Source organism: Lampetra planeri, chromosome 1 (genome assembly GCF_965212315.1).
Source record: "Lampetra planeri chromosome 1, kcLamPlan1.2.h2, whole genome shotgun sequence".
NCBI classification, from domain to species: Eukaryota; Metazoa; Chordata; class Hyperoartia; order Petromyzontiformes; family Petromyzontidae; genus Lampetra; species Lampetra planeri.
Genome location: NC_136107.1, coordinates 3,876,241 through 3,901,747, shown reverse-complemented (window position 1 = coordinate 3,901,747; position 25,507 = coordinate 3,876,241). Strand labels below are relative to the sequence as shown.

Sequence of the window (25,507 nt, the reverse complement as noted above, 5' to 3'; positions counted from 1 at the left end):
TGGGCCGGTTTAGATTCTGATTGGCTTAAACCCCATAGGGTCGTCCTTAAATGACGTCATGCACCTAGGGGGGAGGGGGGGTCAGACATTTGTGACGAGGGGAGGGGGGTTGAGAAATGGGACGTCACATAAAAATGCAAATCTTTAAATATAAACAACACATTCAACTGAATTAAATATAATTGTTATAACAACACTATTTTTTAAAATAAATGTTAATTATTAATTATTTGAATATTTTAATTTACTAAGGTCACCTTTTATTTATTCCATGAAGAAGCATTTAGCTTCTCCATGGGAGAATGGAGAAGCATAAATTTAGAAAGAAAAAAAATTATTGTCATTAAACATTTTATTTTAATGATTCTACCAGGACTTTTCATTCTGTGGAATTAACTTAGCAGTTCAGCAATTTATATGACTGTAGCCTGTAATTACTATGAAGGTTTGTCTTTCAATTTGACTTAATGGACTCTTTTATCATAAAGTATTTCTGGACTTTGATTCGGATAAAATAAAAAGTAGTGCGTGCTTTGTTTTCCGTATGTATTTACGTTTGTATTCACTCATCATACGCTGACTCACACATCATACACTCACTCACACTACCACTGACTCACAACATACACTGGGAGTGTCATGCTGCCAGCTATGGCTGCAAGTTTGGTCGTACATGTTATGTATATCGTTTATTATTAAATTTTAATCAAAGTTCCTATGATTACTGTTGTTACATTGTATTTTATAGCTTTATTTTGGTGATTTCGAAAACATGGTTAAGCCATGTTTCTTGCGGAAGTGCGGAGTTGGCCTGATAGCTTGAATCTAAATTGTCTTATGGTTGTTATTGTTTGACTTGCATCACACTAGGATTTTTGCACTCAACGTTGTAATACGGTGGGTTTTTTTCTGGAAGATTTGCTGGTTTATCCAGGATGTTTCTGTTGCGCGTCGTCGCTTTAAGATGTTCTCTGTTCATATTTTGTTTGTTGCGGTTGCACCCGACTCAAGAGCCGCATGGCTCACCTAATAAAAGAAACTTGAAACGTTGAACTTCTTTCGCACCGTACGTAGTCATCCGTGCTAATCGAAGGTGAGGGGGGAAGGACAACAACACTAAAAACAAAAAGCAGTTCTCTCCAAACAGGTTGAGTTGTCATGAAAGCCATTAGCGGTTTAGCCTAGGACACAATCCTTGGGCCAAGAGACTCGGTATGATGCCTTTGGTATTGTGTTACAGGCTCTTGCTTGAGCTTTTTCAAGCCATTTAATGTCTTATTGCGTAACATATTCAACAAGTAGATTTTTTCGTGAGCAAATGCACGTCGTTACTTGTACGGGTCTTCCAGAGCTTGATCACTGGAAAATGTAGAGTACAGTCCAGTATTTGAAGGACTGCATCATCGATTCACAGAGACTGATAAGCTGATGGCATTCACAGCACCCAGTAGTGTAAGAGCCACAAGGCAGGTACAAATTGTGCAACAACTCGCCGATTACTGTGACTTGAACACAGTTGTCCTAACTTAACAATCCAATTATATCTTTTCAATCACTGAGGAATAACTACTTCATGGTATTTCCCCATTGCGTTTTGGCGACTGCGTGGAAATTTACGCAACCTTGCTCACTGCACAGAGCTCACCCGTAGCATGGGAAATTGCTCCAGTGGAAGATAATGAGGGCCACATTTTATAAGCTGAACGAAAGTCATCAGTTGTTTTCCTATGGACAGAAAGGGGGCCTTGTCAAATGAGTGTTGATATTTTTTCCATTTGCTTAGGTCCACCAATGGAAATTAACAGGGGAACTGTTTTTCCCCATAAACAGAGCTTCACCCAATTACTTAATATCAAACCTCCCAGCGTGGTGAAAAGTCACTGCAAGCCCTTCTGCTCCATGCCTGTATGTCTCTGCTCTCTCCACCCGTCTCTCCCTTCCTCCCTCTCTCCCACCGCTCAGACCTTGCCTGGCTGAGTTCCTAGAGCTCAACCTGTTTGGAGAGAACAAGGCAACGCAGACGGAGGCGAGCGACATCTGCACTCTGCAGGAGCTCAGGGCCACCGTTCGCACGCTCACGCTGGTGAGGAGCGCAGCTCTTCGGTGTCCGCCGCTGCGGATGCTCTTGGTGTCGCGTGGCGCATGTTCATCGGTCATCGGGCCCGTGCTATTTCTAAAGGCATAATTTGTATTTTAGCGGACAAGATTGGTCGAAAACGTGAAAAAGTGGACCATGGTGGGCCCTGAGGAGTGGCGGTTGGTAAATCTTGAGTTGCAGGGTGACTCTATGCAGAAGCCACAACCTCTATGCTGCTAAGTCAAGCACTGATATCTAGATTTGAAGCTTTCGTGACTGCAAGGAATCATCTTCTTAGGTTTTTTCGGTAAAGTCACGTAGCTAAAACATCAAAATGAATGAAAATAAAATAAAATAAAATAAAAAATCACGACGTTTCGGAGGCAACACAAGTCTCCGTCATCAGGTGGGACCGTCACAGCCAGATTAGCTGCATCAAGTGAGGCAATGATTCAAGATGTAATCCCTTAAAAGCGAGTTGAGGGGGGAGGGAGAGGGAGGGGGGAGCTCATCAGACTATGGTAGCCAATGAATGGAACGTATCGGGAGGGAGGGGGGGCGAGGCCAAAAGGGTGGAGTGATTAACCTTGGGCCTTGATTGTGTCTGATGAAGTGCATTCCAGGTGGTTTATCTAAATCGAACCACTGAGCTCTTTGCAAAGAAATGTGCTCAGTGGGGCACTCAGAGTGAGTGATGCATGAGCACAGCTGTGAGGGAGAGCATGTGGAGATACCCTTGCCTCTCGGATTGGTATCACCGTTCATCGCCTATAAATAGAGGAGTCTCAGAACAACTGAGTCACCACTAATAACCGCCGATTGATGCAGGGCTTTTAAAAGCCATCATTGTAACTATTGGCAGATAGAGAACTCGTGTGCAGGGCTGATGATGATAATAATAATTATTATTTTTTATAATTTTCAACCTATTATTAACTTTTGGAACTATTACAAATATTATTAACGGCAGAAACATTTTCTTATGCAGTTTTAAAGCGACGTGATGTAGTTATTTGTATTTTATTGGACTAAGCGGTTGGGTATTTAAAAAAAAAATCCTTGCAGTTCATCTCTGGGAAAGGACCCTGTTTGTTTCTAAGAGACATTGTTGCGTCTGAAGAAGTTGTTATCACGGTCCATTTGTGACATTGTTAAATAACACGCACTTTAAACACATCACCTACACGGAGATACAGATAAGGGAACACATGGATTAGAGAACATATGCAAAGTTAGAGACATCATATTGACTCTGAAGAAGAGTTCGTGGACTTGGGCAGAAACCCATTGCTAGAGAGGATGATGGATGATGGTCAAGAATAAAAAAAAAGGAGCCAAAGGAGGGAACATGATCGAGGTAGGAACTGCCGAGGAGATGGAGCGACGAAATCATCTCGTGTGCAGGTGCGAGGTGGATCGTTATATCGCAGAACTTGAGAGATGGCAACAGCTTTAAGCGGTCTTGATCCAGCAGTGGATTTATCATGGTGGACGACAATGGTGATGAAAACGTGACACATGACAGTAGTGTTTCCAATAAAGATGAGGAATTTGAACCAAACCATAATTACAACCAAAATCGTAATCCAAGCAGTGTCCATCACGTCAACTATTTATACGTAACCTGACCCTGAACTTGACCCTGCCATGAGCAATAGCCCATGCCTCAGTTCTATCTTTAAACCTAGCCTTACCCCGAAAAACAACCGTGGCCCTTGCCATAACCGAACTCTGGTCCTAACGTTAAATCCGTGTCCTAAAACCAAACCCAAGTCATAGTCCTTGAACAAACCCGAACTCTGTCTCCTAACATAGCCCCGGACCTACCCTCTTAAATCAAACACAAATACGATTCCTAGCCTCAACACAAGCACTACTTTTAGCCATGATGTTTGTGATTATAAACCGATACTCATGGAATGAATTGAACTGACGGGGTGAGCCTTTCTCACTGCATGTTACGCGAGAAAGCGAGGGGAAGCCGTGAGTGCAATGTGAGCGGCGCTTCAGGAGATGGCGCCGCACTTGCATTTGCAGGCAGGTTTGAGGCTCATTCCCCTCAAAAAGACAAAGATCCCCCCGTATAGCTTGAACAGACTGCTGCGGAAAGTGCTGTTAGCGAGCACCTATGAGGGCCAGCACCGCACACGAGGGGGTGGGTGGCCAGCACCACACCCGGTCGCCTTTGTATCCCCAGTGGCGATGTTTACACACCGCACCAGGTACTTATTTCGAGATTGAGTCGACCTAGCAGAGGCCAAGGACCGGTTCAGATAATCGTCACTGATGGTGGCCGTGAGCGGCAATCAAACCCGAGTTGCCGGGTGCATAGCAGAGGTCGCAAACGGGTTTTGATTCCTTACCCGTACCCGTACCCGGCCGCACCAGGGTCGCAAACGGGTACCCGTACCCTACCTGATACCCGGCTACCCGTACCCGGCCGGGTATCGGGTAGGGTACGGGTACGAGTACCCGATTGCGACCTCTGGGATGAAGCCATGTTGCAGGCGCGGATGGGTTGATTCTAGGATCTTGAATTGTGAGAAGAGACAAGACGTTGGGAAATGAGTGACAAACGGTTACTCACCAGTGACTCACGGTCTACCCGTACCCGTACCCGGCCGCACCAGGGTCGCAAACGGCTACCCGGCTACCCGTATCCGGCCGGGTACGGGTAGCCGGGTATCGGGTAGGGTACGGGTATCGGGTACCCTGTTGCGACCTCTGGTGCATAGCGCAGTGCCCTAACCGCTACGCGAACGCACCCCTACCCCACACTCTCGCAGGACCAGCCCCTCATGCCAAAGTGGAGATGTTGATCATTCCACTTACACATCTCCATCGACATGTGAATTGTTTTGACTGCAATTTTTGATTAATAATAAGTGGCACTTTGTAAACTCAACAACTCAATAGTCATTATTGTATTATGGGGATACTGGCCTCTGCTATGACACTGTCCCTACAGCAAAGATAAGTTGTAGTAGGGAACAAATCTGGAACTTGCAGGGCTCCACCCATTGATTTATTTTTCTTGCTTTTTCAATCGGGTGTCGTGGTGGCGAGATGCTAACTACCTCGCCTGGTTTACAGGAGGACGTGGGTTCAATCCCGTCTCTGACACCTGTATTTTTGTAGTTTAGATGTTCTCACCGTGGTCGTGTGGATTTTTCTCCTCGTCCTCCGGTATTTCCCTCCACATTAAGAATCAACGTGCGTTCAGAGTATTTGGCTGCGATAAATTCCCACGTGATAAGCCACTTTGTTGAGCTATCATTTGGGGCCAGGTCGCTTCTGAAAAAGAGCTATACAGCTCAGTGCGCCTTGGTAAAATACAAAGTGTAGTTTAGTTTAATAGAGGCTTGCGTTCCACTGCGTGGGCAAGCGACGGTTTCGCTCGATGCTCACCGCCTCTGTGTGCCGGTGCGTCCTCAGAGGCTGAGTGAGCTGCAGCAGGAGCTGCAGCTGCAGAAGCGCTTCCTGAGGGCCGAGTACGAGGAGAACATTCGCGACAAAGCCTCAGAGCTGCACGCGGCGCTCAACCAGAAGCTCAGACATTTGGAGACGCTGCACGAGGAGGCGAGGGGGTGGCGCCGCATTGGCGTGACACGGAACTCACGTTGACTGCTGTGGCGTCTGCTTCCATTTCTCAGACTGCTGTTGCTGCTTCTGCATCTGTTTATTCTGCTGCGCTCCACTGTTTCAGCTGCTTCTGTCGTTGCGTCTGCTTTCCCTCCAAGTGGATGTGCTTCTGCGAATTTAGTTTTCGAGGGTATATATTTTTTTCATTTTTTGTAATTATATATCAGTTGACATTTTGTCGCCAAGTTTTGAAATGAAGGCTTTTGCCATTTTGAACTTTCACAATAGGCACTCTACTGCCGACTTCCTTGTGTTAGAGAATGGCTCCAGAACAGAGAAAACTGTACAAACCAGAGAGGTCAACAAGAAACAATAGAAACTAGAGAGTAAAATTGAGATGGAAAACAATTGATTATCTAAGCCAGTGGTTCTCAACCGGGGGGGTACGCGGATGCTTCGGGGTACGTGGCAAAGCCCCAGGGGGTACCTGCGGTGATTTATAAATGTGTGAAATTATATCGTACATGAGTCATTGATGAATAATCATGTATGAATCTGCCAATATAAAATAACTGTAATAAAATGTAAATCCATATGGTAACCTGGCACGATATAAAAGACCTTTCTAAACTCATTAAGAGTAAACGATGTGGTTTCCGAGAGTAACCGGCGAGCACGAACACGTTACGTCACGCGTGCAGAGCGTCCGTTGATTTTCGTTTCTATTCCCTTGCAGTTATTAGCTGGTTAGGATACCTCACAAAATGGACAATTGGTTAAAATATTGATGTTCATTATGCATGCATTTATTTCTCAGAACCATGTTGGGTCGGGCCAAGGGGCTTGCTCGGTTGAAACTAAATTCAACAAGGAGGTGCAGTCGTAGCCAGAAAACGTTGAGAACCACTGGCCTAATGGATTCATGACCTGGATCACTACAATTGATTGTTTCACACCTGTAGTATGTTATTGGTGGACGTGACTCCCGCAGCCGCTGGAAACTACTTGCCCGATCGTGGCAATCAATCAATTCTTATATCCAATCACATGAATTGGTAAAGTTGGGATGTGTAAGCGTAGAAGTACAGTGCAGCAATGGATATTTCTGGACTGCCGTCTGCTGCTGAAGCACTGTCCAGGCTCAAACTTGCTTAGCTTCTGAGATCTGACAAGATCGAGTGCATTACGAGTGATTTGGGCATAGCCGTACATCAAATCATGACCCCGAATTGTGACAATTCATGGAATCACTGTAGGGTAGGGAGTAGCTGAATTGTTAACCCCAAGCTCCCCACCTCATCTTCCCTTCCTGTCTGTCTCGCTCCAGAGGCTGAACACTGCCCGGAGGAGTTTCCGACAGCAGCTGGATGATGCCCTGGTGCAGCGCGATGGTGCGCACAAGGTGAAGAAAGTGTGCAGCGCGCTCACCATGCAGCGCACTCACCGCACTCACCATGCAGCGCACTCACCGCACTGCGCCAGCCCGCGTTCCATATGCACCGCTGTCGCACACATCGTGCGCTATCAAGTGTCACAATTGGAGGCCTAGTGATTGAGATACAAAACTCTTGTGATATGTAAAAGTGCGCTGCATGGTGAGTGCGCTGCATGGTGAGTTTTTCAATGTTTTCAAATATATGTGCCAGAAGGTAAAAAAACAACAACAACGAGTTAAGACAATACGAAGTGTGATCTTATTCGTAAGGAGTGATTTGGGTTAATTAAGGCTCAAAGACTGATTCTGCTGCTGCTGCTGCTACGGGTACTCTGGCTGTTGACAGGACTCACATGGGCAACGAAAGGCAGAAGGAGGATGCCCGGCCGGCTCGGACGCGAAGCTGCAGCTGGCGCGGCTGCGGGAGCGTCTGGAGGAGCAGGAGGCACTGGTGGAGCGGCTGACACTGCAGTTGGAGGCTCTGAGGGAGGAAGAGGGAGATCAGGCCTCGCCCACGCCGGTAGTCATTACACACTCATTTACAACGACAAAGATCCCCCTATGGCAGGAGGAGCCAACCTGGAACAGACTAAGAGCCAAATGTATACGAGTATATATATTGACAGTTTTTGGCACAACACGGGAGACAATCTTGATTTGAAGCTTTCGTGACTGCAGGAATGCATACTCTGTGGTTCTTTCGGTAAAGTCACGTGGGTAGAAAAATAATAGATGACGACGTTTCGATCGCAACACAAGCGACCGTCATCAGGTGGAACAGATACAGCAGGAGAACTGCTGACATAGGAGTTCCTATGTCAACAGTTCTATTATTTTTCTACCTACGTGACTTTACCGCAAGAACCAAAGAGTACGGGAGACAATCATTATTCCTTGCTTCTGTGCTAGTAGCACGTTCTACGTTCGATAGAGCCACGTGTGGTGGATCAAAGAGCCGCATGCGGCTCAGGGGATGCCAGTTGGCCACTGCTGCCCTCTATAGCCTTGAGGAGAATGTGGGAACAAGTGATGTTAGTCGAGCGCCCATAAAGGGCCTGCATGATGTACGAAGGGGTGATGTGGTCAGCACAACGCCCGGCCCTTCTTGTTTACTCAACACACTAGTTACTCAATTTCAGGCTGAGTCGACCTAGTGAAGGCCCAGGGCATGTTATGTTAGCCATGGTTGGGAATTGCACTCTGATCGACAAGTTTTTTCGCGCAGTGCGCTCATCATCACTCCACCGCCCTCTGCTAATGCACACACATATTTTCTAAGCAAGTTTTTACCAGTACTTACGTGAACACAAAAGTTAACTGGAAACCGTTTCAGAACAGTAATAGGGGACAGGCAGCGGGACCGACTCGCGTGGTATGCAGAGGCACGTGCTCTCTAGTGTGAAGGGGCCAGTGCAGTGTGCGTAGAACTGACCAAGCCATCCGTAACAAGCGGCCATTACTCGCTCCCTCTGTCGCCCTCTCTGCCCCTACTAGCCGGTGGACACCACGGATCTTGAAGAGGCCGCGCGTCTCGCTGAGGAGAACATGGCGCTGCAGTTGGCCTTGTCGGCCCTGCAGAGCCGCGTAGAGGCATCTCACAGTGCATTGCTGGCCAAGGAGCAGCAGAGCACGGAGCTCGGTGAGACTAGTCGCCTTAACACGCTGCCCTCATCTTCACGTGCTGCCCATGCACGTCAGCCCGGCAGTCAAGAGCGCTGAAGTTATGCACTGTGTGTTTAAACTTACACAACGCGTGCCTGCACGATGTGACGGCCCAGATAAAGGTCACTTGACTTAGCTGCAGGATCTCAAGGGTTCAAATCTCGGCCGTGGTAGCCGTAGCCAATCGTCATCGTGTGTGTCTTTGTGCGTGCGTGTGTGTATGTGTAGATCTCTGTTAACCATAATTAACTAATTACAACGGGGCCTGTCCCGTGACTTCCTGCCAGTGAGCCTTTGACAGTTCATGAGATGTCAAATTGCACTTAGTCTGGCACAACTCCTGTAATTACGTTACCTTCACTTAGAGACAAGTGACGGCCGTTGTTGCATGTCTTCTCATATTTGTGTGTATAAACGTGTGCGTGTGTATATGTGGCCGGGCACAAGCGTCGTGGTGACGTCACCGCCACTCAGTGGCGAATGGCGGTTGTTGTTGTTGTGTATATATGTGTGTATGTTTGTGTTTTCAGAAAGTGAGATAGTTCAAATGAAAGAGAAGATGAACAGGCAGTGTTTGACAGTAAGTGGAACATTTTCACTTCATTATACTTTGTTTAACCAATTTATAACACACTGCGATTGATTTAGTCATTTTTTCGGTGATATCCATGTGAATAAATGGAAAAAAATCTAACAGTTGCATATTGTTTTTTTAATGTGCATTTTTTGGATGGTGGTGAATAGATTTGCCTCCTATTACGAACAACGTCACACGGTCTTTCACGTCCACTTTACTTTGCACCTCCGATTAGCACGGTCGGCTACGTTCAGTGCGAAAGATGTTCAACAAACATACATTTATGGCAGGGTGCATGCTTTGCTAAAGATGCCATTTGCGGTAATCACCGAGCGTTTATGGAAATTGAGCCAACGTCTTAGTGAGAAATGGGTCAGTGGCAAACCCAATAGCCCAGGAGCGGGAAATGGTAAATATTCATACCCCTGCCGATTTGTCACAGTTTTAAGTCGATTAATTAAAAAAGAGAATTATGCTCTTTTCAAATCCTTTATATTAAGTTCACTTGCTTGCTTGCTTGTGCGCTTACGACCGTGCAAATCTTTCGGTCGTTTTTTTAACCCACTTCCCGTGATCCAATCGAGCTGACATTTTGCACACAGACTCGTTGTGCGTGACAATTTATTTTCGTGAACATTTTTTTCCATAACTTTACACTTTTTAGGAAAAAAAAATTATATTTAATTACCAATTGCTTAATGGTGGCAGGCAATCATCTGACCCATAGGTGGCAGCCATCTCAAGCCAGAGGACGAGAGGACTCTAGCCGCCCGTTTCAAATACCAATTTTTGGCTGGGTTGTGGCCCATTGAACACGCATATAAAGGATTTATAGTGAAAAACTTAGTTTTTACGGGTTAATTTTTTGTCTCTTTGGGCCATCTCGTTTGAGTGGTTTTGTTCACTCCATTCGTGTAAAGTAACAGTGGAGTGTGATTCCAAGAAAGTTTGCGTAAAGTGTAAATCATTGTTTCTCACATCCACAATTCGATTCATGTATCATGAGCATAGGAATATATTTTAATCGATTAACCAATGCTTTGTTACGTACCAAGTAAGCATGGTAGTCCACCCGGAATGCCAAACACTCTAAAGATCTTACAAACATATGAATGCTGCACATTTCTGGCCTCCACCCAATCCCATCACTACTTCCCCCCCACCTTGCTGTGTCGTTCTCTGTGCCTCACAGTGTACGGGCGTCTGGGAGAGTGAGCAGGGTGCAGACACCCCCTCCCCCCCCCACCCCATGTACCATCCAATGCCTGATAGTGGCGCTACGTGTGGTTACCATCCCCTGTGTCCTGTGTAGCTGCAAGAGGAGCGCGATGGACTGAGGGCAGCGCTGGAGAGGGAGCAGGCGCTCCACAGCGCACAGGTGCCACGGAGCTGGCGCGCGCGCCGCTCCCACACCACTCCCACGCCGCGACGACACAATACGACGTGGATTTATGTCGAGTTCACGTGCAGCCCTTTTGTCACTGCTGGATGAGGCCCTCCCGATGCCTGTACGCAGTCTTAGAGGTTGTTTGGCCACAGTTCACCACTCTGGCAAGTGCGGGTTGGCGAGGGCAGAGAGCGTAAACCAAGTTTACTTGTTTAGCAAGGTGGGAGCATAGAAGCACAGTGCAACAATGGATTTTGCTGCACTGTCCTCTGATGCCCACAATGTAGCATAATCTATATTCTTAGGTTTTTTCGGTAAAGTCACGTAGGTAAAACATTAAAATTAATAAAAGTAAAAAAAAATAAAAAAAATCATGACGTTGTAGCATAACCCCACAGCAGCCTATAACAATCGGTTATATGCACGGTGGTTGATATATGATATGAGCGAGGATCTATGGAAAGTGAACAGAGAGGGTGTATATATGGTGTATGGCGCGTTACTTATAGGTTTTATATTTAGTACATATAGGGGCATTACTAATATTCTCACCTGCGACCAGGCCACTGAGGCCCGCACCTGCCACACAGTAACCACAGCCATGTGCCGATGTTCAGCTGCAGAAACAGAGAGAGAGCCTGGAGAAGGAGGCCAAGCAGAGGCTGTCGTCGATGAAGATGGAGGTGAGTGTGCGCTTTGCACCGCCGTCATTCGTAACTCGTTTCACATTGAGCCCAGAGATAAATTGGCTCGCAATTACCAGTTCAGATGGTTGGGCAGTGATAATATTAGTCAAAAGTACCTGGAAGTGTGCGCGGCTTGGGATCGAGGGTACCCTTCATTTGGCTGGGAGGGAGAAGGGCTGGTTCTGCGGCTGAGGGAACACAGAAGCACTCTCTCGCTTGAAGCTGGCTCCAGGACTCCGGGTTTCAGGCCGCGGAATGGGCACAGTGGGCGTCCCCTGTGGCGCCATTCCAGCGCCATCAGAAAGGGGCATTTATTGTTTGTTTTAATGTCCTGGCATCTCGTGGCAAGGCAACGCCACACATTCTTTTGGTGGGAGACAATAATCGGTGACCGAACAAAAATCTGCGCTTGCACAAAAAAGTAGGCGCGCATCAGAATGCGCCCATCGTTCACTACTAGCACTGCCGTATTGCACACATTCGATGAGAAATTGTTGGGTTAATTAAAATTGTATTCAAAAAAGTGTCCTTCCTTAAAAACGCAGTGGTGCAGCAGTGCCCCTCGCTCACAGTGGTGGTGCGACGCCCGTGCACAAGTCGTGCGGCATGGGGCAGCCTCCCAGCCCACAGTGTGCCAGCAGCCTCCCAGTCCATGGTGTGCGTTATCTCCACAGGATGTCAACAGAGGCCAAAGTAACCAAACGCACCGGCAGGCACCGGTTTACACAAATACCGTCGCCGCCACCGGCGCTGAATTACAGTCATAAAAGAGCGTTGCGAGAGCAGTGTTTTATGTTTATTTTGCGTGTTATCTGAAAATTACTCGACAATACAGAACGACCCTAACCGCTAGTTCCTATGGCACAGATAGACAGAAATGGTGCCATTGTTATTATGTTTGTTTTTTTTAAAACTGTGGGAGTCCTAAAATGATGACAAAATGTCTGTTATTAATTTTTTTATTGTTGCCGGTTTTGGCCGACTGCGTACTCATGCACAATCACACTTTGTGTGGATTTTTTTGTGAATTGGCAAGACACCAAATTACTGTTGAACGGCTTTGCAAGCATCACCTCGCAAATTAGAACCATGCCCGTCCGGAATTGTGAAACAGTCAGGAGAGACTGATCACAGTGTTGTATACCATAACCAGTGCATCCCGTCGGGAAGAGAGCATCCGTAACCTTGAAATAAGAAATGGTTCAACCTCTCCACATATCTTGACAATGATACGCCAAGTTACTTTGCCTCACCGCCTAATCTGCTCTTATTAAGCAAGCTTGTTTGAAGAGTTTGTCGCCTGAGCAGCTACAATAGTATCCAGAACAATACACCTTTGCATAATGTAAATCAGGGAGGGTTTATATTGTGATTGGCTACCTACTCCTAGCGGAGGAAAAGGGGGCGATCTGTGCATACTGACCATGTGAGATTTAATGCAGCCAGGGAAGATGGGACTGAGACCAATAAACGTACTGCACTTGAGAACCCAATTTAGTCTCAGGCTTTGCCTGATAAAGCATCCCTTCTTATGTGTGTCACTTCACTCTGAACCGAATTTGGAGATGCAGTCATGATAAAATGTTTAATAAATGCAAATTGTATGATACGCATTTTTGCTAACCCAGGGTATATAAGCAGTAATTGTTCATTGCTATAAAACAGCGTTTTCAGGGTGGAACAATTCACTACACTAATGAATCGATGAATTGTTGAGATGTATTTCACCTCCAGTGGCTGTAGTGATGACATCAGCCCATTACATACAACTTATATACAAGTTGGAAAACAGTAATTCTTACCTTTCTACGCATGTATCCTGACCTAGAAGAATCGATATTAATTGACGAAGAGTGCATCAGTGTAACCTTTACTCGCTCTGGCTTTAGCATCTATACTTTAATCTTGATTTGAAGCTTTCGTGACTTTACCGAAAGAACCACAGAGTATGGATCTATACTTTGACGCGTCTGGGCAGGTACTTATAAAGCAAGAATAAAAAAAAGCATGCACATGCATGCTGTTGCATCTGCTTTCCAATATGCCATCGTCCATAATAGAGATTTTTTTTGGGGTTAGATCGCGTAAATATAAATGTTGTCGTTAAAACCGCCACCACCCGACACAGCCAATTAGTAAGGTTTGTTACCGCCTTGGCCAGAAATTATTTTTGATTAGCACTGGATTTTTATCACCGAGTTTTAGCAAACCCTACGAAATAGTTACCTATTTCTATAGGTAACTATTCATATGCATATTTGAAAACTGGTGATCAGAAAACATTCTAAACATTTAATTCTCATCAGGCCCTGTGGTGTTGAGTGCAGTCTCCATACCCCTATTAACTCTGTCTCTCTCTCTCTATCCTCAATGTTTATGTGCTATTAAGAAGGGCCATTACCCGAAACGTTCCCAATTGCATACCTTTGTCTTTTAAGGCAGTGTTGTTGACGAGTTTCTTGACTTTTTGTCATCTGCGCTTGCACACCAATAGCAGTGCAGCATCGCCAAACAATCGTTTTTTGTTCTGCAGGGCAAGTCCTGAACAGCAACGCTCCTTTACATTGAAAATGTAATTCGTGTTGGACCACTTTTACGAGAGTTATCGCGATCCCGCGTTGAATTGGAGAGCGTTTAGATAAGGGGCCATCCATTTAGTATGTAACGCAAAAATCTGTCAAAACTTGACCCCCCCCCCTCCCTGTACGCACGCGGACTTTTTACCCCCCCCCCCACCCCACCAATCCTATAGAACGGCCGATATTTAATCCACGCAGAAACGATCAAGGATGAATAATATTAACGTATTTTTAGGTGTTTTCTCCGGTAAAGTCACGTAGGTAAAAAATTCTAATTAATAAAAGTACAGCTATCGTGCTGTGACGGTTCCACCTGAAGACGGAAGCTTGTGTTGCCTCCGAAACGTCGTGATTTTTATTTTATTTTTATTTAACTTTTATTAATTCAAATTTTTTACCTACGTGACTTTACCGAAAAAACCTAAGAATATGAATCCTTGCAGTCACGAAAGCTTCAAATCTAGAATTAATATTAACGTGTTTAAGCAAACAGATAGTCCACCGGCGGACTAATTTGAAGGCCAATATAGACAAATTAAATTATTATCGAGGCTTCACCCCCCCCCCCCCTCGTTTCCTATGCATAAGTACATTGTCAGTAGACCCCCCCGCCCGCTCCCCCCTCCATGCGTACGTACTAAATGGATGGCCCCTAAAACCGACGCATTCTGTTGGGCTATCTTCCGTGCTCCACCAGCAGGCAACAGCGGGGTGGCGTGGGGGGGTCGCGGCTGTGGTTTGGCCCCAGGGTCCCTTCAACGCGAGCCGATACGCGCGCGCGTGCGGTCTGAGAGTTAATGTACAACTTATATTGCCGGAGGAAGACCATTCCGGCAGTCGGCAGCGCGAAAAAATACGCGCACAGGCCTCGCTTTATGAAGCTGGGGGTTTTTTTTCAATCTGTTATTTGTTTTCAAATCGTACAAACTTCCTCCGCGGGTGCCATATACATTGATAGTGTGGATATGTATGCCTGGACACAATGAGCCACCCCGTTACCCGCGGTGATACTCCCCCCCCCCCGTGAGCCACAGGTTCCAATTAAAATAAATATACACAGCCCAAATATAAAAAGGCGAGCATTGCTGAGCACTGTGTAAATATTTTGAAGTGACTTTTGTGTGACTTTTTTATTAATGAACAGGTCCCCATCCGGTCCACAAATTGCCCCTCAAATATAATTTTGTTGCAAGAGTGTGTGAGGCACTTGCTGCTTGTTTAAACAAAGGCTGCCAGATGATATTTGGTTTGTAAAATATATTGTGTTATAGAGAGATGATGAATTGAGGGCTTAATTTATATAATTATATAATCATATTGATAGAATAATAAAAATAAAACATAATAAAATTATTCTCACGACGTTTCGGCCACAACGCAAGCAGCCGTCTTCAGGTGGAGAACAGGTCTGTCAAGCAGACAGAGTCTGTCTACTTGACAGACCTGTTGACAGACTCTGTAGACAGACTCTGTCTACTTGACAGACCTGTTCTCCACCTGAAGACGGCTGCTTGCGTTGTGGCCGAAACGTCGTGAGAATAATTTTATTATGTTTTATTTTTATTATTTTATTCCTTCCCTTCTACGTGACTTTACCGAAAGAACCAAGAAGATGAATCCCTGCAGTCACGAAAGCTTTAAATCGAAATTTAATATTTTTTTTTATTTTATTATGTTATATTTTTATTATTTTATTACTTCCCTTCTACGTGACTTTACCGAAAGAACCAAGAAGATGAATCCCTGCAGTCACGAAAGCTTTAAATCGAAACATATTGATAGAATTACCCACAGTGTTCACAACCATCAATGATGGGTTCATGTACATTGAGTTGCTGAGTTTTTATCCCCTTTTTTATTTTTTAATGACCTACATCCCAGTAGAGCTATCCACATCTGTAGGTGCCGTTTCCTTTCTGGAAACCCCTATGATAGAAGAGAGACAAGCATCCCACTGAGAAACAAACTACAGGCATGTGCCTGATAGAATTTGAGGTTCTATTTTAGAGGCGCCACCGTATGAAAGAGGTTGTGGGTTTGATCCCAATCCTGACTACTGCTGTATATTTGGAGTTTGCATGTCTCTCTCCACGTGGTCACATGGATTTTTCTCCGGGTCCTCTGGTTTTTCCCTCCACATTTAGAAACGTGCATTTAGAGTAATGTGGCTGCTGCAAATTTCTACAAGGTCAGCCATTTCATCATGGGACCTCCTTTGCCAGTCCCAAAATATGATCATAGGTTTTCCCTCTTTTTTCTGGCAACAAAACAGGTGTTAAGATGTTAAAACACCAAACTGAAACCTCTTACAAGGAATCATGTCTGCATTAACCACAATGCTTGTGATCAGAATGCCAAAAAAACATACTCTGATAATATATGCATTGTCCTTTGAGACTGATTGGTCCACACCAGAGACAGCTTTCTTTTGAGCCTCGTCTCAAATGGTGTTAGACCAGAGGACGTCTTCAGTCTCAAGGACAATGCATATATTATCAGAGTAATTTTTTTTTGCATTCTGATCACAAGCATTGTGGTTAATGCAGACATTATTCTTTGTAAAAAGTTTCAGTTTGGTGTTTTAACATCTTAACACCGGTTTTCTTGCCAGAAAAAAGGGGAAAACCCTATTATCATAAGCCATTACCGAAAGAACCAAAGAGTACAATCCATTTCGTTGATCTATAATTTGGTCAGGTCACTTCTGAAAACGAGCTACTATATAGCTCAGAGGACCTTATCTGGTCAAATAAAAAATAGTTTCAGAGTACCAGGATCTGCCAGACTGCACCGCTCACGGCTGTGGGTGGGTTTTTTCCCGAACGTGACGTCCCCAGCTGCGGGCCGAGAAGCAGAGGACAGCGGAGGCCGAGACACTGGCCAAGCGAGAGACGGCAGAAAAGGAGGCGATGGAGTCGAAGAAGAGGGAGGCGGAGCGAGAATCCCTGTCCCTCAAAGACGCTCACCGGGCTGCCGAGACGGCGCGCGCCAGCGCTGCGGTAGGCACCACCCCACCCCCTCAACCTCCCCCCCCCCACCGCCGTCTGCGTGATTGACGATGGGGACTGCAGCTACTGAATGAACGACTCTCCTTCTTCTTCTTCTTGGTTCTTTCGGTAAAGTCACGTAGAAGGGAAGTAATAAAATAATAAAAATAAAACATGATAAAAAAATTCTCACGACGTTTCGGCCACAACGCAAGCAGCCGTCCTCAGGTGAAGACCAGGTTTGTCGGGGAGACAGCGTCTGAATGAAACAGCACACGTGCTTGGAGCATATATTTTGCGGCCCCGTCTGCCTCCAGCCACAGCGCCTCGGACTGCGATCACTCGGCATTTAACCAGGGTTGTATTCAGCCGGGACTTTAAGGATCAAGGGCTCGGAAAATAATGCCACACCTGTGCATGCCACATCCAATACACCTCTCGCCTGTGGCTGCGGCTTCTATGCACGTACCTACTCTAGTCTGCCAGTGCCCTGGAAAATGTTCAGTTGAAAATTAAGCCCTGAATGAACAATTCACCCCTCTCTCCCTGCAATTGGATTGTCACGAATCATGGTCACAATTTCATTTAAGAATGAGTTCGTATTTGTCTTATTTGTACTGTCTCGTGCATGTTGTCTGCCTTGTATGTTCTGTCCTGTTTATTCCATTCAGCTAAAATTTGTGTTTCTATAACTCCAGTCCTGACAATCTCGTTATGGAGCAGAAAATCCGTGATTATCAACCATCGGGTTTGTGCAACGTAGCATATTAATTTGCATATGGATGGATACGATTGTTAATTTCAGAAAGTTTTACCGTGCGGGGACATGAGGTCTGGAATACGAGAAACATTGGTCCAAAGGTATCATTAATATTATGTGCATAATCATCAGCTCTGATCCATTCACTGCTGGATCTTCATCCGTGTTTTGATAATTATTTTGTATAAGTAAGTAGGTGCCTCAGTTATTACATTGTAAATATTGTCGGTTTACTCTCCTACACATCGGTGTGCTGAAGACATAACTAATTGGCACGTTCTGTTTCCGTGACAAACCTTACTAATTCCCTGTGTCGGGTGGTGGTGGGTTAACGACACATTTATATTCATGCAATCTAACCCAAAAAAACCTTTATTATGAAAGCCAGTGTTTACAGCTCCGCAAAACGACCTGTGCCCTCATCAACATTAGTACCCGGGTTGACCACCGCACGTTTTGTACACGAAACCACACACCACCACATATAGGGTCGTGTGCACTCGTCCGTGGGAGATGTCACAGTCGGTGCGATATTGATTGAGTTATTCTGAGGCTTTGTCGTGACGTCGCATGCAATAAACCCCAGCAACAATTTGCCAATTGTGGCTGATTAGAAATTTCAGTGCGAGCATAAACCAGAGAAACAGAGGAGCCTGTGTTGCAGCCGTGCTCAGCTCGGTGAAGAGGAGTCCACAAGACCGTGCTCTTTCATATATTTGATGTTGTTCATCTTTCAACAAAACTCGTTAGGTAATATTCCTAAACCTGGAATTAGTTTAAATTCTGTTTGAACTTAGGAACCTGTTTTTAAACGTTTGCTTTATTTCCAAAGTCTCCCTTGAGAAAGAAACTTTTGGTCTCGATAGACCTCCCAACCTCTTTTTTAAATGCTTTATATTAAGTTTGCTTGCTTGCTTAGGACCGTGCAAATCTTTAGGTAGTTTTTAATCCACTTCCCGTGATCCAATCGAGCTGACATTTTGCACACAGACTCGTTGTGCGTGACAATGCATTTTCGTGAAAAAAATTTCCAAAATTTTACACTGTTTAGGGAAATTTTTTAAAATATTTAATTACCAATTGTTTAATGCTGCCAGAGGACGAGAGGACTCTAGCCGCCCCGATGCCACGCATATAAAGGATTTATAGTGAAAAACTTTGTTTTTACGGGTTTACTTGTTTAACAATGGCAATGAGATCATCTCTTTTCAGGAGTTAACCTGGAGGTGGTACTTTCTCTGCGATACACAGAACACCTTTGCCTTGCCGAGGACATTTCCCATCACACAACTGTTGCCGGTGTCGTTTTTTGAGCTCGGTGTCTGTCCGCCCCTTGGTGCGTGGTTTTTTCCATTCGCCTGCAGGCCAGGGCCTCTGCTAAAAACAAACGAGAGTCTCCAAGAAGCTGGGAAGGAGGAGCGGAGACGGAAGACCAGAGGGCCCAGATCACACGGTGCGGGAGTCTCGAGCCCTGAGTGTGTTTGAGACCTCCCTGTCAGCTTGTCTCGGCGCTGCCCGTCGGCCCGTGCAAGTGCCGATGGCGATGGGTCACGGGAAGCAGCGGGTTTGGCACGGGCCCTGGGGCAAGGAATAACAGGGGCCTTCTGTCCACTTTGTAGTCTGGCCTGCGGGACCCATTGCAGTTGCACCGCCGGCACACTCCGTGGCTACACTACTGCTCGGGGGGGTTTGTAGTGGTCGTTGCATCCCTTTCTAAGGTGCAGCAATGCATGCTCACAATAAGATGCAACCCAAAATAAATAGCTCTTATCTTGCAGATACACACTTAGGCGGTATGCCCCAGACTGCATGACATTTCTACTCTTAGGTTTTTTCGGTAAAGTCACGTAGGTAAAAAAATAAATAATAGAAATAATAATAGAAATAAAATAATAAATCGAGATTTATTTTTTTATTTCTATTGTGATTTATCAATTGTGATTTATTTTTTTATTTCTATTATTATTAAAAAAAAATTTATTTTTTACCTACGTGACTTTACCGAAAAAACCTAAGAGTATGAATCCTTGCAGTCACGAAAGCTTCAAATCTAGAATGCCTGACATCTGTTTGACGCTTTATTCGTAACAAGATCAAACTATAGTGATGTCACTGGGTCAGCGCTTATACATGGATCGAAGAATGTCTAAATATATTTAGACTATTGAGATAAGGCATGGTAGTGAACTGCTATTCAGGATGGCACTGCACATATGCCCTGCCGCCTTATCTCTTTCCAACGTGAACGTTGGTTTCTCCTTTTACTCCACTGCAAAGACAAAGACCCCCCGTATAGCCTCAACAGACTGTTGAGGCAAGTGATGTCAGCGAGCACCTATGAAGGCCGACACGGCACACGAGGGGGTGGGTGGCCAACAACCATGCCGGGCCACCTCTGTCTCCCCAGTGCCAATGTTTTTACGCACTGCACCAGGTGCTCATTTGAGGCTGAGTCGACCTAGGGGAGGCCCAGAACCGGTTGAGATATCCGTCGCTGATAATCGGTACTCCACTGCACGCACACCCGCACTTGCCAGTACTCACCCACGTTAAACGCACGCCTGGCAGATCGCGCAAGCGCCGCATGCGGCCTCTTTCGTGATCTAAATGGGCCGGGAATCTTTCGTCTTTCGTGATCTAAATGGGCCGGGAAATATTCGCAGCGGTTTCATCTCTTTTGGGGGGGCAAGCGGCGACGGTGGGTTTGTTTCACCGTCTGCGCTTGTCTCAACAGCCTCCAGAAACAGCTGGAGAGGACAAACAAGATGTGGGAGCAGAAGTTTGCCGTGCTGCAGCAGAGGTGAGCGCCGGCAGCTGTGGCATCACCGAGGAGTGCCAGGCCCTCTCCAGCCTCTGCGCGCTGTCGGTCTTTAGCACGGACGGCTGGTGCCTTGAAAAGTCTCCCAGTTCGCATGTAATTTAGAAAATGTGAGAAATTGTCATCGAAATTCAATTTGGCATGTTTTTTTTTTGGAGGAGCTTGGTGTCCTCAATTCATCGGTGATAATATACAGCATCTTTTAAGTCTACAGCTGGATGAAGGATGGTCTTTCTATGCCGTATCCATTGTGGGAGTGGTTTGACCATATTTCACCACACGGGCCAGGGCAGGTCGGTGAATGGGTGCCCAAATTCTGTTAAGATATCAGTGAAGTATTAATATATCTATGTTGAACTATTTCGCGCTGTGCGTAGCCAACTGCGCTAATCGCTCAAGTCGCTGGGTTCACAGTGCAAGTGCATTGAACAACTGCGTTGCCACCCCACCCCACCCCACCACCCCAGTGATGTAATTATTGTAAATATAATGGTAATCATAACTGGGAATTTTTACTGTCACACTGCCACGCTAGAGGCCCTTCTGTTAAATGCTGTCACAGGGTATATAACATCTATTCAACTCCTCATGACGTGCCTCAGCAGTGAGCGATGACTGCGTGCCTCGTGTGTTTCCACGCTGTGGGTTGTGTTGGCGCACAGTTTGCATGCCGTTAAGGACGAGATGTTTCTGAGGACCTCGCTTCAACGGCAGGCAGCCATCCTGCACCATGCCGCCGTTGGCTACATGGTAAGACCCAGGGGTCAAATGGCAGGGACAGCATCGCACTCGACCTCTGGCCTAAACTTTGAACTGTAACCTTTGCCTTCCGTCGTGTTAACAAGCAAAAGTAAAGGCACCGGCTTATCCCATATACTGGATGTCAACTTAACAAAAACCATAGCTCTGAGCATGGCTGGCACATTTATTTTAATTGATACCCATAATCGCAATTCCTCTAGCCTTAGCCCTCTTCCTAGGCATAGCCGGAAAAAAACGACGAGTTGGCCAGTTGGGCTTCTGCAGCACTAAAGGTATGCTGCCTGCTGCACGTAATTGAGTCTGTGCTCCTATTGCCTTAAATCAACAAAAAAGTTCGACCTCTGTAGGTCCCCACCTCTTCTATTTAGGCCCCGTCGCTTCCTTGTTCGGCCCCAATGTCTTTTCCCTGTGCCTTTCCTTTCGCTCTGTGCCTTTCCTTTTTAGACTCCACCCCTTCCTCTTTAGGCCCACCCCTTCCTCTTTAGGCCCCGCCTCTTTCTGTATAGGCCCCACCCAACCCATCCCCCAAGACAATTGGGCTGATTTGGGTGGTGGTGGAGGATGTGGAAGGGGATGGGGCGGGAGGGGGCAGTGTGCACACAACAGTGATAGTGGTGGGTGGCGACGCTAGGGGTGGTCCAGATTCACGACTCCGACCAAAATCCCTCTTGGAGCAATGTATGGGGATTTGATAATTGGTTTTTTACCCTTTTATCTGGCAACAAAACTGACACCTTTTTTTTACAAGGAGTCATGTTTGCATTGACCACAATACCTGCAGTCGTAATGCAAACAAAAAACATAACTCTGATAATGTATGCACTGTCCTTGAAGTTGATTGGTCCACACCCGAGACAGCTTTCCTTAGAGCCTAGTCTCACATGGGTTGGACCAGATGACGCCAAAAGGCGCACAACTCAAAGACAATGCACCATGAGAGTATGAGAGCTCGGGGTAAGCATTTACACCATTGGTACCTCATTTGCCAGTAAAAAATATGATAATTGCCAGATAAAAGGGTAAAAAAACAATTATCTTATTTTTTACTGGCAAATGAGGTACCAATAGTGTAGATGTGGATTTGTAAAGAATAGAATATCACCTCAACATCCTGTACACTTAGAGGCAGTGTGAGTTACGATGGTGACAGAGCACAGAGGTTGAATAATTATTATTTTAAACCCTCGCGTCAACTTAACTTTGGTCCTAGCCCCGTATCAAACCTTTACTGTAATCCTAATGCTCGCCACATCGTAACCCTCGCTCAAACCTGTAATCCTAAAACGGGCATACACCCTAACAAAGACACTAATCACCACCGTAATCTCAACCACAGCACCCAGCCCCTCAGCCCACAGATATTTTATAACAGTGGCTCTTACTGCCTGACCGCCGAGCCCTCCATGGTTTCCTGCAGCAATCAGGACCTCGTTGTCCTTTGAATCTCGTTATCGGCACGGGCCGCCAAGGGGGCACGTTTACAGCACTGCCAATCGGTGACCCTGGCACACGTGGGGTCATTGCGGTGCTTATGGGCTCCACGACAGACCGCGACAATATCGGCAGGTGCCCGGTATAGGACGTCACTGTGACCGAGCCAAAACTGAATGACGAACGAAAATTCGGGTTCCAAATGTACAGAATATCAAATGGACAATGACTACAATTTCCTTGCTGTTATCGAAATGTCTCACCTGCGACGTCATGGGCAAGGTATATCGCAACTTGCGATCATAACCAACAATCTTATATGTTAAACTGGCTACACGAGGGATCTTTGTCTTTGCAGCCTCACGTCAGCCAGCAAGCTTCCTCGCCGAGTGGGGGTGGCGGAGGGTGGAAAGGGACCCCTGCTGGTTCGCGTGATTCACTGTGGGGTACGACAGTGCACGGGTCACCCCAGCATGAACTCAAAACTCACTTTTTAAAAAATATAGATTGAAAACTAATTTCTTTAGAATGGCTTTTTGTGTTCGGTTTGTTGATCATCCCCCGCACCTCCGATTAGCACGGTTGGCTATGTACGGTGCAAAAGAAGTTCAACATGCATACACACATGCATCTAGAACTGCGTCTTTTCGTAAGGTTTTAATTAAGAGCATGGATCATCATATATGGCAGGGTTAAGTAAATTTCGATTTAAAGCTTTCGTGACTGCAGGGATTCATCTTCTTGGTTCTTTCGGTAAAGTCACGTAGAAGGGAAATAAATACAATTCGTGAGAATTGTATTCTATTATGTTTTATTTTTATTATTTTATTATTTCCCTTCTACGTGACTTTGCCGAAAGAACCAAGAAGAGGGTTAAGGAATATTTCCCTGAAGTAAATTTTCAGATGAACTTCAGGCCACACATTCACAAAAAGAAAACCTTGGTCATTTCCTCCTGCCCCCCCCCCTCCCCCACCTTGTACCACAGGCTCAGGGATGTTCTTGGGTACACAGCAAGAGCCATGCCCCCTCCTAACTCGTCCGCCAGGGCCCCCAGCCACCGCCAAGTAACCCTCACAGTCATGTCTACGTTCATCTGGCACGGGGACTGTGCCTGGTGTTGCATTGTGCTGGTGTGGACACATTTATCGCAACCATTCCCGCTGCAGTTTTACACCTTTGAAACACAAAACTCAACATCCACTCAATAGCCAAAGCGCAGAACTCGACCTAGCACCCACTGTTATTTACACTTCAGAGAGACATTAACAAGGATGCCGGGTTTCACGTGACCCTCGTGATTCATAATGGCTGGCTTTAGAGACCGCATGGAGCCATTCCTTTTCATCGCTGAGAATTTCGCTGAATGCAAAGTGGAAGACCTTTTCAGAGATAAAGAGGGCAGATCAAACTGAAAACCTGCAGGAGCATTGTATCCACTTCAAGTGAGACATACTTGAGCAAATTACTTTTCAAATGTCCTTTACCTTTGTACCATTGTGCAGAAACTGGGACCTAATTCAAGTGCCGGCAGGTTTCTGCCAAATTAGGATTTAGCCATTGTCCCCCTAAATATTGGCAGGAACTAGTCTTTAGCCATCATGATAATTAGTATAGGCCTCTTATCTGGTTAACTGGACATCAACGAATTATTTCTGTTCATAATCAACGTTTTTGGGTTTAGATCGCGTTATTTATAAATGTGTCGTAACCCTCCACCACCCGACACGGCCAATCAGTAAAAAAGTTTCACGTTGACAAAAGACAAATAGTTCACTGCTTTAGCCCACCGGTGTGTTGAAGCATGAAACCACAACATTTACAATTTGAGTACGACGTTTCGCTGGAAATTGCATCCAGCATCATTGGGCAATTCGCCAAAATTATTTCTGGGCGATACTGGCCAAATGCAGCTGATGGTTACCAATCTTGTGTTTGTTGATTATGGATTATACAATTCCTCGTGATTCTTGTGTGTAAGGGGCTGAAATCTGTTAATATTGACTCAGCTGTATGAGACAGCGTCGTGTCTCTAGCCTTCCGCGTCAACACGTTCTCCCCCTTTCAGCTGTAAATTCAGTTGGAGGATTTTACCGACAGTGTCACTTCAAAACCCACGCTGTCTCTCTCGTCTGATCCGAGTGACATTTTTTTCTCTTCTTGGTTCTTTCGGTAAAGTCACGTAGAAGGGAAATAATAAAATAATACAAATAAAACATAATAAGATCAAATTCTCACGACGTTTCGGCCACAACGTAAGCAGCCGTCCTCAGGTGAAGACCAGGTCTGTCGGAAAGACAGCGTCTGAATGTCTTTCCGACAGACCTGTTCTTCACCTGAGGACGGCTGTTTGCGTTGTGGCTGAAACGTCGTGAGAATTATTTTATTATGTTTTATTTTTATCATTTTATTAATTCCCTTCTACGTGACTTTACCGAAAGAACCAAGAAGATGAATCCCTGCAATCACGAAAGCTTTAAATCGAAATATATTTTTTTTTTCTTTATTCGAAAGTGGCCATGATGCAATCCTAGCTTCCAAGGGCATGCGTACATACGGGCACACTAGTGAGTGTAAAATCACAGCACATGCAGTCTCTTGGCCAACTTGCATTATTTTTATTTCAGGAAATGAAGTCCTTGCGACAAGGGCAGTCGCATAACTTTTAAGGACTTAAGGCCCTTAATGTTTTAGCTTTTTGTTAATTTTCGCAATATGTGCTAAAAGCATGAAATCATGAGGCAAAACATTTACTTCGCAGTGA

At 45.6% G+C, this 25,507-nt stretch overlaps 1 protein-coding gene across 1 annotated transcript; it reads left to right on the top strand.

Moving 5' to 3' along the window:
• The first annotated feature begins 5,701 nt into the window (after positions 1–5,701).
• C1H10orf67 (chromosome 1 C10orf67 homolog) lies at positions 5,702–24,958 on the top strand. The gene is made up of 12 exons (XM_078611161.1): positions 5,702–7,061; positions 7,441–7,614; positions 8,589–8,733; positions 9,287–9,336; positions 10,646–10,711; positions 11,338–11,403; positions 16,823–16,984; positions 19,097–19,185; positions 20,467–20,532; positions 21,213–21,300; positions 23,102–23,189; positions 23,732–24,958. Exons 3-12 carry the CDS (start codon positions 8,640–8,642, stop codon positions 23,812–23,814), a joined length of 852 nt encoding a protein of 283 aa, XP_078467287.1. The 5' UTR covers positions 5,702–7,061; positions 7,441–7,614; positions 8,589–8,639; the 3' UTR covers positions 23,815–24,958.
• Positions 24,959–25,507: the final 549 nt, after the last annotated feature.